This window comes from Oncorhynchus gorbuscha, linkage group LG26, assembly GCF_021184085.1.
Source record: "Oncorhynchus gorbuscha isolate QuinsamMale2020 ecotype Even-year linkage group LG26, OgorEven_v1.0, whole genome shotgun sequence".
NCBI lineage: Eukaryota > Metazoa > Chordata > Actinopteri > Salmoniformes > Salmonidae > Oncorhynchus > Oncorhynchus gorbuscha.
In genome coordinates, this window is record NC_060198.1 from 17,662,776 (window position 1) to 17,681,218 (window position 18,443).

Sequence of the window (18,443 nt, forward strand, 5' to 3'; positions counted from 1 at the left end):
CTTTACAAACCCTGGGTTGATGGTTGTAAGGTTAGACCTAATGTTTGTTTCAAAAGTCAAAGCTATTGGTAGGATTTCCATAAAAGAGGAGAGGGAAACTTAAATCTAAAGAAATGAGATAAAAGCCATTCTTTAGACATGACAGTTCCAGGCGAGAGGGAAGTTTAACAAATAGTGGCGTGAGATAACGATTATTAGCGTTCTTTAAAAGCCCTCTGACACAACCGGAAAATACTAGGGCTTTACAAACCCTGGGTTTATGGTTGTAAGGTTAGACCTAATGTTTGTTTCAAAAGTCAAAGCTATTGGTAAGATTTCCATAAAAGAGCTAAACTTAATCATGAGAGATTACACCAAAAAAGGAAGGATTGTTTAGCCGAATAAGGGGGAGAGGGTAATTTAAATGTAATGCGAGAGGGAAATATAACAATTAGCGGCGTGAGATAACGATTATTAGCGTTCTTTAAAAGCCCTCTGACACAACCGGAAAATACTAGGGCTTTACAAACCCTGGGTTTATGGTTGTAAGGTTAGACCTAATGTTTGTTTCAAAAGTCAAAGCTATTGGTAAGATATCCATAAAAGAGCTAAATTTAAATCATGAGAAACGCACCAGACCGAGATGGAAAATACATACTGATTATTTTTAAAGGAACACACACATAGGCAGACAGGATAGTAACTAGAAGTAACTAAGTAACGGTAAATTACAAATTTATAGAACTGCACGCACATAGAATTTAAAATTATATAGAAAGGCATAGATAAGTGATTAGATACCATAGCTACAAAAGAACGGCAAGGATTTATAATGGGTAGTAACACTTCTAAACTGCTTTCTGCAAAGACGGAAGATTACCGTTATATGAAACAGAAAGAGAAGGAATGTAGATTTCTGTCCTAAATGGGAAAAAGGTATGGTTTTGATGGACGCCTAGATGTCGAAAAGTTATAACCCCTTCTAAAACAGATACAAAGGGAGCGAGATTAATGAGAATCCTAAACTGAGAGAAAACGTTGGCTCATTAAATTTGGGCTATTTTCTGTTGTCTAGATGTCGGAGTAACAAATACAATTAACTGTGAAAATGGGTATATTTGCGGAGAGTCTCAGTCAAAATCCATGGTGCTGGTAGGGGAGTGGTGAGCGCGGCCGTCTCACCAACGGTAATCCACGGTTCGGTTCCCGTTTAACTAAAATTTATTTTAGATCGTAATTGACCTATTTGCATGTTTTGCCTGAAAAATACGGTCGCCAGTGTTTGCAAAAGATATAACTGAACAGATATTATGTGTTCTAGATAGAATTGATAAAAGAAGTCGTTAAAAAAAACGGCGAAACAATTTCGCTCATATTTCGATGGGAGTCGTAATTAAATAGATGTATCACAGAAGAGAGTTACCTAAAGTTAAATGGAGGGGATAACGGAGAGATACAATACAATTCCAGCCTGCCTGGACGTTATGGCTATTTATGAATCAATTGACATGAGAAGTTTAACACAAAAACAGGGTACGTTAAATGTTAGGGTAAATTAAATTGAGAAGTTCGGTTGGGTTTACTTTAAAACTGAACTCAATCGGAATAGGGAATATATATTTTACAAAGGCGGGCAGATTTGTGTCTATAGCCAAGCAACGGAATTGCTAGACACTCAAATGGGGCTATATAGTGCAACGCTTTTGACTATACATTAGGTAAGAATAGTTTAATCGTAAGAAGTTGTGATTGTTTTTCTGATTATTGATGTTTGGTTAAGGTAACGCCAGTGAATTTGAACAAAAAAGTAACGTATTCTAAAAACGATCTGGTTTCCGTTCTCATTGCGGGGAACAAAGGAAAAGTCTTATCTTAAAGGGACAGTGCACGGTAATCACAGTGGTTTGAGTTGTAATTAGACAAGTGAATAACGTATTGGGAATAGAGTTGTAATTAAAATACTAAGTCAAAGACGAGACAGGTATTTAGAGCAAATTGGATTCTAAATGATAACAAAGAGACAATCATGATTTATGCCCATCGAAAAGATTTTATAAAATTGGCGAATTTAGAGATGATTGGTTGGGGTGGTAAATTATAATTCAGAATTTGAACAGATGTGACAAATTAGGTTTGGTTAATCGAACAATAATTATTTACAATTCATTTGAAGTCGCTACGAATTGGCAGATTGAGCGCTTGATGATGACGTCAACTAGCGCGACACTTTTGTCACCAGAAAACTGGCAATAACGGAGCAAACTGTATGGCTATTAGAGTGTGTATCGAGGCTTCGAGTAAACCTTTCAGAAGTTGAGATCAAAGTTTTTGTTTATTTGTTTAGTGGTTATAGTCAATTGTTGGGTTTGATTTAACTTAGTTGAACAGTGTTTTCTGGCGGGTTTAGGTAGAACTCTTTGTTCCGGAACGGATGAAAGTTACCCAAGATAAGTAAATTAAAGGAGCCATGAGAGAATGCGAATGCATATTTATTAAATATCGGGGATTAAATTATGAATTCCTTACACTGTGAAATGTATGACATTTGCGGCAGAGAGAAAAAGTAATTCATTGGATAATAATGTTATCGGGTTAATTGTATCTAAAAGTAGCATGGTCATTTAAGTAAACATATCCGTAGACGATGTTTAAAACTTATGATTAATGATTTGAGTCAAAGGGGAATTATCATTAGGTTTAGTTATAGTTCACCTATTGAGTTTCTGATTCGAAATAGCATTAGGGAATGATAGTTAGGGGTGAGGTGGCTCACTTTAGAGGCCTCCTGGGATTATAACTTTGGGGAGAGATAAGCTTTAAAAAGGTCTGCAAATTATACACATGGAACAACTTTTAGAACTGTTTGTTTAGTGCAAGGGTATTTTAGAGGCAGGCTCACATATGGAACCTTATGAGATGTTTTTTTATGGGTTTGAATTATACAGGTGACTATTTCTATTCAAAAGATAAAGGGTTCTTTATGCCTAATATGGTATGACCTTTTGACCTTATCATGACTGGCTCCCAAGGTCTGATCAGCCTCGGGGGAGAGTCATTTGTATAATGAATGGGGTCATATTGAGTTACTAGTATTAAGGTAAATTCATTAGAAATGAAGCAGTTTTGGTTGAGGGTTAGAATTACTGTTTGAACCGCAAATGAGAAAGTGGTTCAGGATTCTGTCTTATAACATTAGCTGTGAAGTTTTTTGAATGGGCAATTAGGGATTTGGTATTGTAACAGAGAGAAAGTCATATTTATCATTGAGAGTAAATAGTGGAAGATAACATATTTAGAGCCAACAGCGCAGGGAAGAAATTGAGATATTTTTGTTTGGTTTTAACACTCGGTTACAGGAGTGTCAAAAGACGGGAGACATTACCTGTGTAATAGGGGAGGGTGTCCGTATGATAACCAACTTGGGACAGTTTTGGGACTGGAGAAAGGGGATCCCACAAAGGTGGATAGGCTTTCCATGATATGGGGGAAACCTGGGAGCACTGTTGAACTTTGTAAAGGTGATGAAATCCTACTAACCATCAAAACTATTAAGCTCTCTGACGCAGGCACTTGCACCCCCCGGACTACAAAGGACCGGGACAGACACGGTGGGTGTGTTTTCTATTAAGGTACTGCCAAAACCGGAGGTCTCAGACGGACCGGGGCCAGACACACTCCTCTATCACCCCTGGACCGAACCTGTCACCACTATGCTAAAAATCCCATTCAGGTAATTAATGTTAGACTATTCAGCTATTGATCAATGAGGCACGGAGACTGGTTTTGATGGTAGGGACAATTTGTGGCTGTCTTATACAGAATGGACTTGCTTAGAATATGCTTCTTGCTAGTCAGGGGGGGAGTCTACAAAATGTTCAGTGAACAATGTTGTACGTATATCCCTAATAACACCAGTCCAGATGGTAGTATATCTAAGGGCCTTAAATGGGCTATCTGCTGAGATGAGGACCATGGCGGGGGTAGAGGAGTCTGACTGTCCACCCTGGTTGGGAGACTGGTTTGGTAAGTATACCGGTATGGTGGTTACTGGATTTCTGACCCTAATTCCTGTATTATTTACTGACTGAGGATGACCCATGTATGTTTGTTCTCCCTGTCGTGAAGGGTGGCATGGTGCCCACCTGATGCTGGATAAGAATAGCTGAGAGGACCAGATGGGTTATAAGAATGCTTTGTTCTGCTTTACTCTGTTTTCCAGGACCAAAGTTTTATTCCACACTTTGCAACACATATTAAACCCATGTTATTGTCGGATAGAATACTGAGGGTCCCCAAGGAGAGGGCTTGTTAGTGTAGGAAGGATTTTTAATATGGTTAGCATCTATTAGATTATACGTTTTTAAATAGTATTATATTTAACAGGAATATAGGACATCTATGAGGAGTTAGGATTATTGTTGGGATTAAGATAGATTGATTAAGGAATTTGGAGAAAAGCCGCTCATAGACATTTTTTTTTTCTAAAAGAGGGTCCATGGGTTTGTAGTTCCCATGTAGTTCAAATTTGGAAAACATGAGAAACATACAGAGGAGCCCTCCCACGCACCGCAGAGACCTTGAAGGTGGGAGAGCAGAGAAGTTAGAGGGGGGTGCAGGAAGAGCAAAGATAACATAGTGGGTAAATAAGTTTCTAAATGGGTCAGAATGGGAGCTGTAGATAGAGGAGGTATTTGGCATAAAGGGAATCTACCTGTTTTACCTAAGTCACTGTTTAAATATGCTGCTGTATTGATACATGGGCAAAGCCATGTATCAACAGGGGGGATGGTAGGAATGGTTAAACAGCACTTTGTAGCATATGGAATAACTAACTATTTTAAAAACTTTTGCTCACGGTGTACTATATTGAATTAACTAGGAGTGAAAACAAGAAGTGGTGTTTAACAATAATTGATAAATATACCAAATGGGTAGAAGTGTTTCCTACATCCTCAGCAGATGCAGAAACAGTGGCTAGAGCATTATGTCAGGAGATAATTCAGCAATTTGGATTACCAGAAGTAATTGAGCATATAGGTCAGAAATTGGATATAAATATGAAGAAACATAGTTCTTATCACCCCCAAAGCGCTGGCCTTATCTAGAACATGAATCGATCGGGAAAAGGTTGATTAAGGAAAACACACCTAAGTACTGGAATGAACGGGATAAAATGCCTGCCCATAGTGTTAATGACTATTAGAATAACCCCTGATAGGGAGGGGCTATCTCCATTTGAGAAGGTTTTTGGTAGACCCTATAGAATGCCCCAATTAGGGCGATTAGAAATAGAAAGCAGTATGGTGGGACACATGAGGAGGTTGTTCATTAATCAAACACGTATGTCAAAAGTTTTATGCCCAGCAGGAGAATTAGAGGGAGGTGGCACACGAGATTCAACCAGGAGACTGGATCTGGATCCAATCATTGAAGAAAAAAAACTGGAAGCAGCCTCGGTGGGAGGGACCATTCCAAGTACTACTGGTGACTGCCTTCGCGGTGAGAATAGCCGAAAGAGCTACCTGGGTACATGTCACACATTGTAAGGGGGTGAGTCATACTGGCACTGTCGAGCGGCCACAGGGGAAGGAGAGGAACCGTGACCCATATGGAACGGGGTCAAACTCCTTCTGAAGATTCCCTATACCTGACCTTTCCCCAGCTGTGAGCGTTCATAGAAGTGAAGTGATGGCTTGGCCTCTGGCTGTTGATATGTTCTCGGGGAGAGGGTGGGGCTTCACGTGTGCACTGACCGTCCTGAGCTGTTTTATTGTGGGGGCCATATTCCTGATTCACCATGATCCCCGGAAAGTGCCAAAGAGGATAATTTGACTCATGTGCTAGATGAGGGAAATGGGATGTTACCTAAGATTCTCTGAAGGTCACTGAAACAAAATAGTAAGGAAGTGAGGGTGGAATTGGGCAAGGATCTCTCAGTAGAATTTTGTGTAGATCAATTGGGGTCATTCACCCCTTGGCAGTCTAGAACCATGGGACTCTATGGGAAGTATTTGTGTAAATCACCGTGTAAGTCGTGGAGCCAGGTCATAGCTCACACTGAAAGGGATGGCTATGTAAACCCATACACTCAATTTGGGACCAGGTAAAGTATAGTAAGGGAATGGCATGTATGGTAAAGCTGTTCATGAAAGCAGGAATGCCAAGTAATGATAGCTGTATTGATTTACACTATTTATATCCCCAGGTTCCATTTAAATCAAGACTTCCTCCCTTTACCGTGACGAGAGGAGAACATTACTGGTTGGCCAGATACAGTACACACGGGAAATACGTGGGGGAAGTTGGTACCTGCAATAAGACAGAGAATATTACCACTGACGAGACCATGTCTGATTTGACAGGCTGGTTGAACTCTGGAGATTTCAAAATGTTGAAGGTGGCCAGGGCTGACATCTGGTGGTTGTGCGGGGGAATGAATTTGTGGTCGGTATTACCGACTGATTGGACTGGGCTATGCGCTCTAGTACATTTAGGAATGCCTTTTACACTCATACAACACCAAGACGTGAAGTTAGCCAAAACGAGAGAGATGCTCCATCTGGATCTTTTGACGACAGAGTATATATATTGATAACATTGGTGTTCCACGAGGTGTGTAATTATATTTATGGTAATCAACAGCGCTTTAGCAGGAATACCAAAGGTGTTGTTAAAGGTTTTGTAGAACAGACTGACGCAACCAGCTGGAAGACCTGACAGAATAGAATTGCATAGGATAAAAGGAGGAAGTGGGCGTGATAATCAGGACCATGTCTTACATCCCGGGTAGCACGGCTCCGGACGAATCAGTGCCCGAAGCCTCAGCTGGTTTGACCACCCTGGCTCACGGGTTGGCAGAAACTCTGGGGTGGATACTTCTCTGAACTAAATTGGGTAGACAGTATTTATGGAAAAATGTGGTGTTTTGGGCTGTATCAACCTGTATGACTGTATTAATTTTATGCGGCTGTTGTCTAATTCCCTGTGTGCGAGGCCTTGTTTCCAGGACTCTGGAAAGATCAATGACCCAACGCCGATTCCAGATTCTGACCTGTGGAGGACTGGAGGCATGTCTAAGGGAGGAAGTGGACGAATCCGGATCTGTCATTTGTGGGGAATTTATGTTTGATGAGAATAGTGTTGAGATGAAGGGGAATTAGATTGTAATTTGTTTCAACGATTAAACTGTTTTTTGATAAAGATTGTAAAAACAAAAACAAAAACGAATTCCGGAAGGAAGAGTTATGATTCTGATGTAGGTTTAAAAACAGTTGGAGTTAAGGTTAGAATTGATTAATGAAATGTGGAGGGTTGGATAAACATTTATAATTGATTTGTTGATTATTTGTCTATTCATATGATAATCTGATGAACCTCTATAAAAAGGTTAGATAAGTTCGTTTATACTTTCATTTTTTATGATTAAATAAAACTAGATGTAGAATTGAATGTATAATATTTGATCAAAGGGAGGATTGATAGAGGAAAATATAGTTTAGATGATCAATTATGTATACTTTAATGATTAGAACCATTCATGCTAATACTATTATGTTATGATTTGAAAAGTATGGGTTCTTAATTGTACTGTTACTGAAAATGTAAGCAGAAATTAATTGTGTCTGTTTCTCCTGGGAAAGTTTTAAAGCAGAGATAAGATAGTACTTCAAACAGATAAGAATGTTTTGGTTGGATTCCATTAGCAGAGAGAAGTATATCCTTTAGGCAGGTTGGAATGTAGTTTATGAGGGGAGTGAAACTATCTCCAGGACTGAATACTACGCCATTGTAAGACTGGGAGAGGGGGTGTAACTGATGACGTCATTTTATGTCTTCTTCAGATTTAAAATGTAATGTTCTTTGTATTTTGGGTCAGTACTCATCGAGAATAAATGCTGAACTTGTTTTTTAAGACTGGTCTCTTGCTAATTCATGCAAATGATAAACTTACAACTTATCATGAATTAGAAATGAGTGCGAATTTAATTGGTTTTGGCAATAAAACATAAGGGAATTAAAAATTCCTCTATCACTAACTCTCTCTCCTCTGCTCTCATCCTTCTAGATCTATCGGCTGCCTTCGATACTGTGAACCATCAGATCCTCCTCTCCACCCTCTCCGAGTTGGGCATCTCCGGCGCGGCCCACGCTTGGATTGCGTCCTACCTTACAGGTCGCTCCTACCAGGTGGCGTGGCGAGAATCTGTCTCCTCACCACTGGTGTCCCCCAGGGCTCTGTTCTAGGCCCTCTCCTATTCTCGCTATACACCAAGTCACTTGGCTCTGTCATAACCTCACATGGTCTCTCCTATCATTGCTATACAGACGACACACAATTAATCTTCTCCTTTCCCCCTTCTGATGACCAGGTGGCGAATCGCATCTCTGCATGTCTGGCAGACATATCAGTGTGGATGACGGATCACCACCTCAAGCTGAACCTCGGCAAGACGGAGCTGCTCTTCCTCCCGGGGAAGGACTGCCCGTTCCATGATCTCGCCATCACGGTTGACAACTCCATTGTGTCCTCCTCCCAAAGCGCTAAGAACCTTGGCGTGATCCTGGACAACACCCTGTCGTTCTCAACCAACATCAAGGCGGTGGCCCGTTCCTGTAGGTTCATGCTCTACAACATCCGCAGAGTACGACCCTGCCTCACACAGGAAGCGGCGCAAGTCCTAATCCAGGCACTTGTCATCTCCCGTCTGGATTACTGCAACTCGCTGTTGGCTGGGCTCCCTGCCTGTGCCATTAAACCCCTTCAACTCATCCAGAACGCCGCAGCCCGTCTGGTGTTCAACCTTCCCAAGTTCTCTCACCCCGCTCCTCCGTTCTCTCCACTGGCTTCCAGTTGAAGCTCGCATCCGCTACAAGACCATGGTGCTTGCCTACGGAGCTGTGAGGGGAACGGCACCTCAGTACCTCCAGGCTCTGATCAGGCCCTACACCCAAACAAGGGCACTGCGTTCATCCACCTCTGGCCTGCTCGCTTCCCTACCACTGAGGAAGTACAGTTCCCGCTCAGCCCAGTCAAAACTGTTCGCTGCTCTGGCCCCCCAATGGTGGAACAAACTCCCTCACGACGCCAGGACAGCGGAGTCAATCACCACCTTCCGGAGACACCTGAAACCCCACCTCTTTAAGGAATACCTAGGATAGGATAAGTAATCCCTCTCACCCCCCCCTTTAAGATTTAGATGCACTATTGTAAAGTGACTGTTCCACTGGATGTCATAAGGTGAATGCACCAATTTGTAAGTCGCTCTGGATTAGAGCGTCTGCTAAATGACTTAAATGTAAATGTAAATGTGATCCAACTTTGATGTAATGTCCTTAAAACAAGTCAAAATGAGGCTCAGTAGTGTGTGTGGCCTCCACGTGCCTGTGTGACCTCCCTACAATGCCTGGGCATGCTCCTGATGAGGTGGCGGATGGTCTCCTGAGGGATCTCCTCCCAGATCTGGACTACAGCATCCGCCAACTCCTGGACAGTCTGTGGTGCAACATGGCATTGGTGGATGGAGTGAGACATGATGTCCCAGATGTGCTCAATTGGATTCAGGTCTGGGGAACGGGCGGGCCTGTCCATAGCATCAACGCCTTCCTCTTGCAGGAACTGCTGACACACTCCAGCCACATGAGGTCTAGTATTGTCTTGCATTAGGGGAAACCCAGGGCCAACCGCACCAGCATATAGTCTCACAAGTGGTCTGAGGATCTCATCTCGGTACCTAATGGCAGTCAGGCTACCTCTGGCGGGCACATGGAGGGCTGTGCGGCCCCCCAAAGAAATGTCACCCCACACCACGACTGACTCACCGCCAAACCGGTCATGCTGGAAGATGTTGCAGGCAGCAGAACGTTCTCCACAGCGTCTCCAGACTCTGTCACGTCTGTCACATGTGCTCAGTGTGAACCTGCTTTCATCTGTGAAAAGCACAGGGTGACAGGGGCGAATTTGCCAATCTTGGTGTTCTATGGCAAATGCCAAACGTCCTGCACGGTGTTGGGCTGTAAGCACAACCCCCACCTGTGGACGTCGGGCCCTCATTTACCACCCTCATGGATTCTGTTTCTGACCATTTGAGCAGACACATGCACATTTGTGGCCTGCTGGAGGTAATTTTGCAGGGCACTGGCAGTGCTCCTCCTTGCACAAAGGTGGAGGTAGCGGTCCTGCTGCTGGGTTGTTGCCCTCCTACGGCCTCCTCCACGTCTCCTGATGTACTGGCCTGTCTCCTGGTAGCGCCTCCATGTTCTGGACACTACGCTGACAGACACAGCAAACCTTCTTGCCACAGCTCACATTGATGTCCCATCCTGGATGAGCTGCACTACCTGAGCCACTTGTGTGGGTTGTAGACTCAGTCTCATGCTACCACTAGAGTGAAAGCACCGCCAGCATTCAAAAGTGACCAAAACATCAGCCAGGAAGCATAGGAACTGAGAAGTGGTCTGTGGTCACCACCTGCAGAACCACTCCTTTATTGGGGGTGTCTTGCTAATTGCCTATAATTTCCACCTGTTGTCTATTTCATTTGCACAACAGCATGTGAATTTTATTGTCAATCAGTGTTGCTTCCTAAGTAGAGAGTTTGATTTCACAGAAGTGTGATTGACTTGGAGTTAGATTGTGTTGTTTAAGTACATACGACAGAAGTGTGTTTAATATACATCGACTAAAAAACACCAAAACAGTGTAAAGAGCCTGAATGTTGTAGCTATGTTTGCTAGAAAGCCCCCGAGGTGTCTGACTAGCTGTTGTTGTTGAAGGAGCGTCCCGCCCACTCGATTATATGTCACACTGGCAGCGTCGCCTGAACCTAAAAGACGCACACCGCCATCTGCTGACGGGAGTGGTCAATGCTGTTGAGGAACCAAACATTTATTTTTCATTTATTTCATAAAAGGTTAATATTAACCTTTCAAAGAGAAGCATGTGTTGATTGTTTTAAATTGTCACTCATTAAACACGAATCAAACTTTACACGCCACTACATATTTTTATTAAACCATACTTCTGACATGGATCATTTTGACCCCAGAGGCATATCTTTTATCATAGCCAAAATGTTGTTAATTCACTTCTTCAAATTTTTCATGTCTTTGTCAATCAACTTGTTCTTAATACATCTAAATCATGATTTAGTGTTTCTGTATCAATATGGACTTTTAACAAATTCAAATCCTTTGGAATAATTTTGACCTCATCCAAAAGCATCTTTGATAAATAGGACGTTTATTTCAAATCAAAATCACATTTTATTGAGGCGGTGACAAACAAAACCAGGCCAGTTTTTTATTTTTTATTTACCTTTATTTTACTAGGCAAGTCAGTTAAGAACACATTCTTATTTTCAATGACAGCCTAGGAACAGTGGGTTAACTGCCTGTTCAGGGGCAGAACAACAGATTTGTACCTTGTCAGTTCGGGGATTCCAACTTGCAACCTAATAATATAATATATATGCCATTTAGCAGACGCTTTTATCCAAAGCGACTTACAGTCATGTGTGCATACATTCTACGTATGGGTGGTCCCGGGAATCGAACCCACTACCCTGGCGTTACAAGCGCCATGCTCTACCAACTGAGCTACAGAAGGACCTTTCGGTTACTAGTCCAACGCTCTAACCACTAGGCTACCCTGCCGCCCCGCCAGTAAATCTAATACTTTTAGTCATACATGTGGTCGTTCCGTGGTTATAAGTTTCATCTCTGGCCATGCAGGCAGGGTCTGAATCAAACCCAATGTCCAGTGGAATTGTTTGTTTCAGTTTTCAGTTGTTGAATCCTTTGACGTATTGATGATTTCAACATTTTTTCATTTTCAACAAATGCACTGGGTTGGTTGAAAAGTGATACTAAATGTACACACCATGCACTATTTTGACATAGTGGAAGATCTACGGAATTTATACGGTTTTTCATACTAAGATCCGTGTTGCTTTTGCACATATTTGTTCATTGGTTTACCAAGAGTCTGTTGATTGGTCTGTCATTGGGTTAATTTCTTTTGCAATATGTTCAAATCAAATCAAGCTTTATTTATACAGCACATTTCAGACATGGCTGCAACACAATGTCTTCACAGGAATAAATGTATTAAAAAAAACAATGAAAATAAACAGAAATATCTACTACACAACAAACACAAGAGGATAAAAAACAGAAGATTAACAACTGAAAGACTGATGAGCACACTAAGGAAATGTCATTGATTACAATATTAACAATTGGATGCAACACCCAACTCTAACAAGACGGACAAGCCAGCACAGGTAACACATTCTGACTAAAGAGGTGATCACAATCGGTTCGCCCTACGTGCTGTGGTGGAAATTCTACCCATAATAAATAATGAGAGGCTAAGTTAATAATCAATCAAGGTTTTACTTTTATTAAAAGACTTGTTATAACAAGGAGGCTTGCTTCTGGGTTATATACTATCTCAGGATAGGTGCAACTTCAGAGATGACGTACAATGGTTCCAAACACCAACCCCACACATCCTGTGCCAGACCTTGGGCCCCAAATACAATCTCCCCCTCGGTGGAGGTGACCGGCGCACAGACACTGTGGAGACAAGTGATTGGTTCCCATTACTCACGCCATCCCTTCACATGGTTTGCAATAAACACACAGTTCACATATGGAAACAATTTTTCCTTCAGATCTCCTTTGCCTTACTCTCTGCTGATATTCTGCCTAGCAACAGGGACATGTGATCGATGCTGATATTCTGCAAAGCAACAGGGACATGTGATCGATGCTGATATTCCGCATAGCAACAGGGACATGTGATCGATGCTGATATTCTGCATAGCAACAGGGACATGTGATCGATAAGCCTGACATCTCCCCTCTCTGGACCCAAAGTGACTGAGGCCCATTTGAGGGGGAGAGTGCAGCTGCCAACACCAGAGTCAGAATGGAGACATTCTAATAACAAGAGGTCAATAGTTCATATCAGCATATTCTGCAGGTAATACATCTTAACTATCTATGTTACTTTGTTACTTAGCTAATTCTGATTTCTCCACCAGAATATTTCCCCAAAAACAGGCTCCAAAACAATAGCTATGTTACTGGTGTGCAGGATATAACCTTTACTCTGTGGAGGATCAAGAGGAACCAGTCAGTTTCTACCATATTCTTGGCTGAGTGTCCGAACATCATGGGTTCATTCTACACACCCAGAACAGTTAGAATCGGATGGGGCCACAGTGTCTCCTGACCCCTCATGTCTCAGCCTCCAGTATTTATGCTGCAGTAGTTTGTTTTGGGGGGCTAGGGTCAGTTTGTTATATCTGGAGTATTTCTCCTGTCTTATCCGGTGTCCTGTGTGAATTTAAGCATGCTCTCTCTAATTCTCTTTCTTTCGCTCTCTCGGAGGACCTGAGCCCTAGGACCATGCCTCAGGACTACCTGGCATGATGACTCCTTGCTGTCCCCAGTCCACCTGACCGTGCTGCTGCTCCAGTTTCAACTGTTCTGCCTGTGGCTATGGAACCCTGACCTGTTCACCGGATGTGCTACCTGTCCCAAACCTGCTGTTTTCAACTCTCTAGAGACAGCAGGAGCGGTAGAGATACTCTCAATGATCGGCTATGAAAAGCCAACTGACATTTACTCCTGAGGTGCTGACCTGTTGCACCCTCGACAACTACTGTAATTATTATTTGACCATGCTGGTCATTTATGAACATTTGAACATCTTGGCCATGTTCTGTTATAATCTCCACCCGGCCCAGCCAGAAGAGGACTGGCCACCCTTCATAGCCTGGTTCCTCTAGGTTTCTTCCGAGCTTTTGGCCTTTCTAAGGAGTTTTTCCTAGCTACCGTGCTTCTACACCTGTATTGCTTGCTGTTTCGGGTTTTAGGCTGGGTTTCTGTACAACACTTTGCTATGTAAGAAGGGCTACATAAATACAATTTGATTTAGTTAGAACAGGCCTACATCAACACACCTTTCTATGTTATAGGAGTTTGGTAAAGAACCTATCTCAAGCCCAATGCCTCGGCTTAAATAATTATATTTTACTACACAAGCATTAGTAAGGTTTAACAGAAAATTCCCTCACAGTGCTAATGAGCTATACGGGCTAAAGTCCAACCTCAAAACATTAATGGAAAAACCAAAGCCTTCCACCTTAAGACAACAAATATATCCTATATTTTTGTTGGACAAGTTCTCATCACCAACAGAAAACAACTTCCATTTCATATTAATATCAACTAAAATGCTTCACCAATATAAACATGTTGTCTACTGGCTGTCAACAACTAAAAAACAAGAAAAAACATTTCTAAATAATAATATACAATCATATTAGTTGTCTCCTTTTTCTTTCTAGAATCCTAAAACTAATTTTGAAATTATAATCAACCACAATGCTTCACCTTCCACAATATGAACATGATGTCGACTGGCTGTCAACAATTAAAACAAATGTAAAAAATGTTTTCCCCCACTAGCTTCTAGAACCCACTAGCTTCTAGAACCAAATAACACTCATCTTCAATACGTAAAAATGTGCAGTCAAAATAAACTGTGATCCATGGTAACGCACTGGCTAAATGCAAAACACAAAAATTTTGAGTGCCCACCCGTGAGACAATCAGCAAGTTTTCCTTAAAACGAACATGTCTGATTTCAAGAGGAAACTCCGGCAATATCCGTAGTAATTTTCCACATCACTGCGGAGCCTCTCCCTCTTTTTCAGGGTTCACTTGATAGGCATGTTGTTGGATCGGGGCCCAGTCCCCAATGTCATGCTCTAGTACATTTGAGTTGGCACATGTGAGAATGAACCCTGATATTCTAAAAGCAGGGCAACAATGTCAATATAATTGTACCCAAAAATGGTCAGCTGGTTGCATAAATAATTATGATAGTTAAGATTACTAAATGTTACATTAATTGTAAATATGAAATATCAAAACCAAATGTACATGAATATGTATTGGCAATAATTCACTTAATACAAAAATCTGCAACAATCATATTGCTTGAATTTTTTAAACAAGCTCCTTATAAACAGCACAAACACCAGAAATGCTGTTGTTTTGACAAGTAGCAATAAATCACTGAAATCGAGTAGGTTGTACGTGATGTTGAAACTAACACAGCTAAAAAAAACACATGGAAATGGGAGATATCTTTTACCTCACTGGTTACAGGACAACCTGCAGAAGACAGTCAGCTACATTTTGCAGTGATGCATTTAAAATGTAGGGGCCGCTTAACAAAGGAACGCAACACTTATTTTTCATCACTCAATGATATGTTGAAATCAATTGCGTGAGAGTGGGGAGATAAGGTTGCACGTCCTGTTAAAACTAACAGCTCAAAAACCACACGGAATCTAGGAGTAATGTGTACATCCCTGGTTAGAGGACAATTTGTATAAAGCAGATCGCTACATTTTGAAGTGTTGCATTTTGATTCTAGTGGGTAAGCAACATGGTAAGTGTTACACAGCTCTTTTTGTGTCAGTCACTTTTTGTTAAATCACATAAATAGTACTCTTTCAAATCAGAGCCTGGATTTCCCCCGAGTCTAATATCCATATCAGGCTGAAATCAATAGAACACGGGGCAAACGATTAGGCATCTAGATTGTGACAATTAAAACACTCCTTCTACAATGTTAAAGCATTCTACATTGTGACATTATTTCATTAATATCATGAAACAACTCCTTCATGCATGTATTTTCTGATGTTTGATCAGAGATCTTTTATCAGAGTATCTCCTGTCACATTGAGCACAGCTATGAGGTTTCTCTCCTGTGTGTGTTCTCTGGTGTACAATAAGACGGCTAGATGTAACAAAACTCTTCTCACATTGATCACAGCTATAAGGTTTCTCTCCTGTGTGTGTTCTCTGGTGTACAATAAGACTGCTAGATGAAGTAAAACTCTTCCCACATTGATCACAGCTATAAGGTTTCTCTCCTGTGTGTGTTCTCTGGTGGGATACCAGGTTGCTTGACTGAGTAAAACTCTTCCCACATTGAGTACAGCTATAAGATTTCTCTCCTGTGTGTTTTCTCTGATGTGACAACAGGCTGCATAAGTGAGTAAAACACTTCCCACATTGAGTACAGCTATACGGTTTCTCTCCTGTGTGTGTTCTCTGGTGTACAATCCGATGGCTAGATGTAGTAAAACTCTTCCCACATTGATCACAGCTATAAGGTTTATCTCCTGTGTGTGTTCTCTGGTGTGATAACAGGGTGCTTGACTGAGTAAAACTCTTCCCACATTGAGTACAGCTATAAGATTTCTCCCCTGTGTGTTTTCTCTGGTGTGATAACAGGTTGCTTGACTGAGTAAAACTCTTCCCACATTGAGAACAGCTGTACGGTTTCTCTCCTGTATGTGTTCTCTGGTGTATAATCAGATAGCTAGATAGAGTAAAACTCTTCCCACATTGATCACAGCTGTAAGGTTTCTCTCCAGTGTGAATTCTCATGTGTACTTTCAGTGATTTTAATCTTAAGTAACTCTTCCCACAATCAAAACAGTGGTGAGATTTCTCTCCAGTGTGAATTCTCAGGTGTACTTTTAGTGAATTTGATCTTGAGAAACTTTTCCCGCAGTCAGAGCAGCAGTATGATTTCTCTCCTGTGTGTACTCGTTGGTGTATTTTAAGATCTGATGAAGATTTGCAACGTTTCCCACAGTCAGAGCAGCAAATAGATTTCTTCCTAGCGGGTCTCTGCTGGTGTTTCTTGAGATGTTCTGATGTGGAGAGACTCTGCTCTGCCTCGTCAGCATCATGTTGTTGTTGAGGCTCCCCAGAGGATCCATGATAGTCCCGTCTCTCTCCTGTGTGAACAACAAGTCAGAAAGGTGGTTTAAGGCCCACAACAGCAGAAATCCACCGTAAAAGGTGATGCCAACAGCGTAGCCATGATGTTGTACAAACAATTGACGTCTGTAATGAATGTTAAAATTATTTGACAATCGTCTTAAGACAGTCAAGTCAGAAACTACAGTAAAATGTTGTCTTGTTTTCACATCAGTAGTAACATCAATTATTGTAGGCTAGAAATAAGTTATTCAAGTTGTTGAATCCCTAAGCAGTGTGCCAGAAGACGTTTGGTCTCCAATATAGGCCCCTTTCTGTGTTTGCTAAAATTGGCACACGAGGGCGATGCACAAACAATTTGGTTGCAGAAACTCCTCCCTGCTAATGAGGAAACCGCTGGTTATGGATGTAGTATATCTGCCTTGTTATACCAATACCATAGACATACAGTAAGACCCATAACTTCACCTAACAACAATATAGACCTTGGACTATATATCATTTAATATTTCAGGTTAAACATGGAAACTAAAATGTCTGTCATGACATTTCATAACCCGATCACCAGATAATTTTGTCAATAATCCCACTAGGCTACTCTATAATGTGTTGTCATTCTAAATGTCCTGAATAAAGGAAAATAGCTTTGAGTGTTGTACAATAGCATATCCATCAAGGAACAGTTCCCTACACTAGAGGTCGACCGAATATGATTTTTCAACGCCGATACCGCAAATGCGCTTTTGTTCAATCATCCCCCGTTTGGCGTTGTTGGCCGTCTTTGTTAGGAAGAAATAGTCTTCACACAGTTCGCAACGAGCCAGCTGGCACAAACTGCTGCATATACCCTGACTCTGTTAAACAGAACGCAAGAGAAGTGACACAATTACCCTAGTTAAAATAAATTCATGTTAGCATGCAATATTAACTAAATATGCAGGATTCAAAATATATATTTGTGTATTGATTTTAAGAAAGGCATTGATGTTTATGGTTAGGTAGGTACACATTGGTCAACAACTGTGATTTACATTTACATTACATTTAAGTCATTTAGCAGACGCTCTTATCCAGAGCGACTTACAAATTTATTTGCAAATGCGCTTGTTAAATCACCCATTTGGCGAAGTAGGCTGTGATTCAATGATAAATTAACAGGCAACGCATTGATTATATGCAGAGCAGGACAAGCTAGATAAACTAGTAATATCATCAACCATATGTAGTTAACTAGTGATTATGTTCAGATTGATTGTTTTTTATAATATACGCTTAATACTTGCACCTTACCATGGCTCCTTGCTGCACTAACATAACAGGTTTTCAGCCTGCCACCAGTCTCCTCATGGAGAGCAAAGTATCTCTGTGTTGAAACAGACTAACGAGACCGACTGTATATCAAGCATACAATAACACATTATAAATATCAATTTACATTTACATTTTTTACATTTAAGTCATTTAGCAGACGCTCTTATCCAGAGCGACTTACAAATTGGTGCATTCACCTTATGACATCCAGTGGAACAACCACTTTACAATAGTGCATCTAAATATTTTAAGGGGGGTGAGAAGGATTACTTTATCCTATCCTAGGTATTCCTTAAAGAGGTGGGGTTTCAGGTGTCTCCGGAAGGTGGTGATTG

General features: G+C 41.3%; 1 protein-coding gene and 1 long non-coding RNA gene across 3 annotated transcripts in view; one reads left to right on the forward strand and one right to left on the reverse strand.

Moving 5' to 3' along the window:
- Positions 1-18,443, reverse strand: part of LOC124015787 (zinc finger protein 501-like) — a 61,066-nt gene that overhangs the window by 18,033 nt on the left and 24,590 nt on the right. Inside the window, exon 2 of one of the 2 annotated variants that reach the window (XM_046331253.1) lies at positions 13,799-16,814. The exons of the other annotated variant lie outside the window; for it this stretch is intronic. Coding sequence (XP_046187209.1) covers positions 15,685-16,814 — 1,130 coding nt within the window. The 3' untranslated portion in view covers positions 13,799-15,684. Of the gene's footprint in view, positions 1-13,798; positions 16,815-18,443 lie in introns of those variants that run through there. 2 annotated transcript variants of the gene reach the window in all.
- Positions 4,184-7,412, forward strand: LOC124015840. Its single transcript, XR_006835229.1, has 2 exons — positions 4,184-5,478; positions 6,185-7,412. It is a non-coding gene; the product is annotated as an uncharacterized LOC124015840 (long non-coding RNA).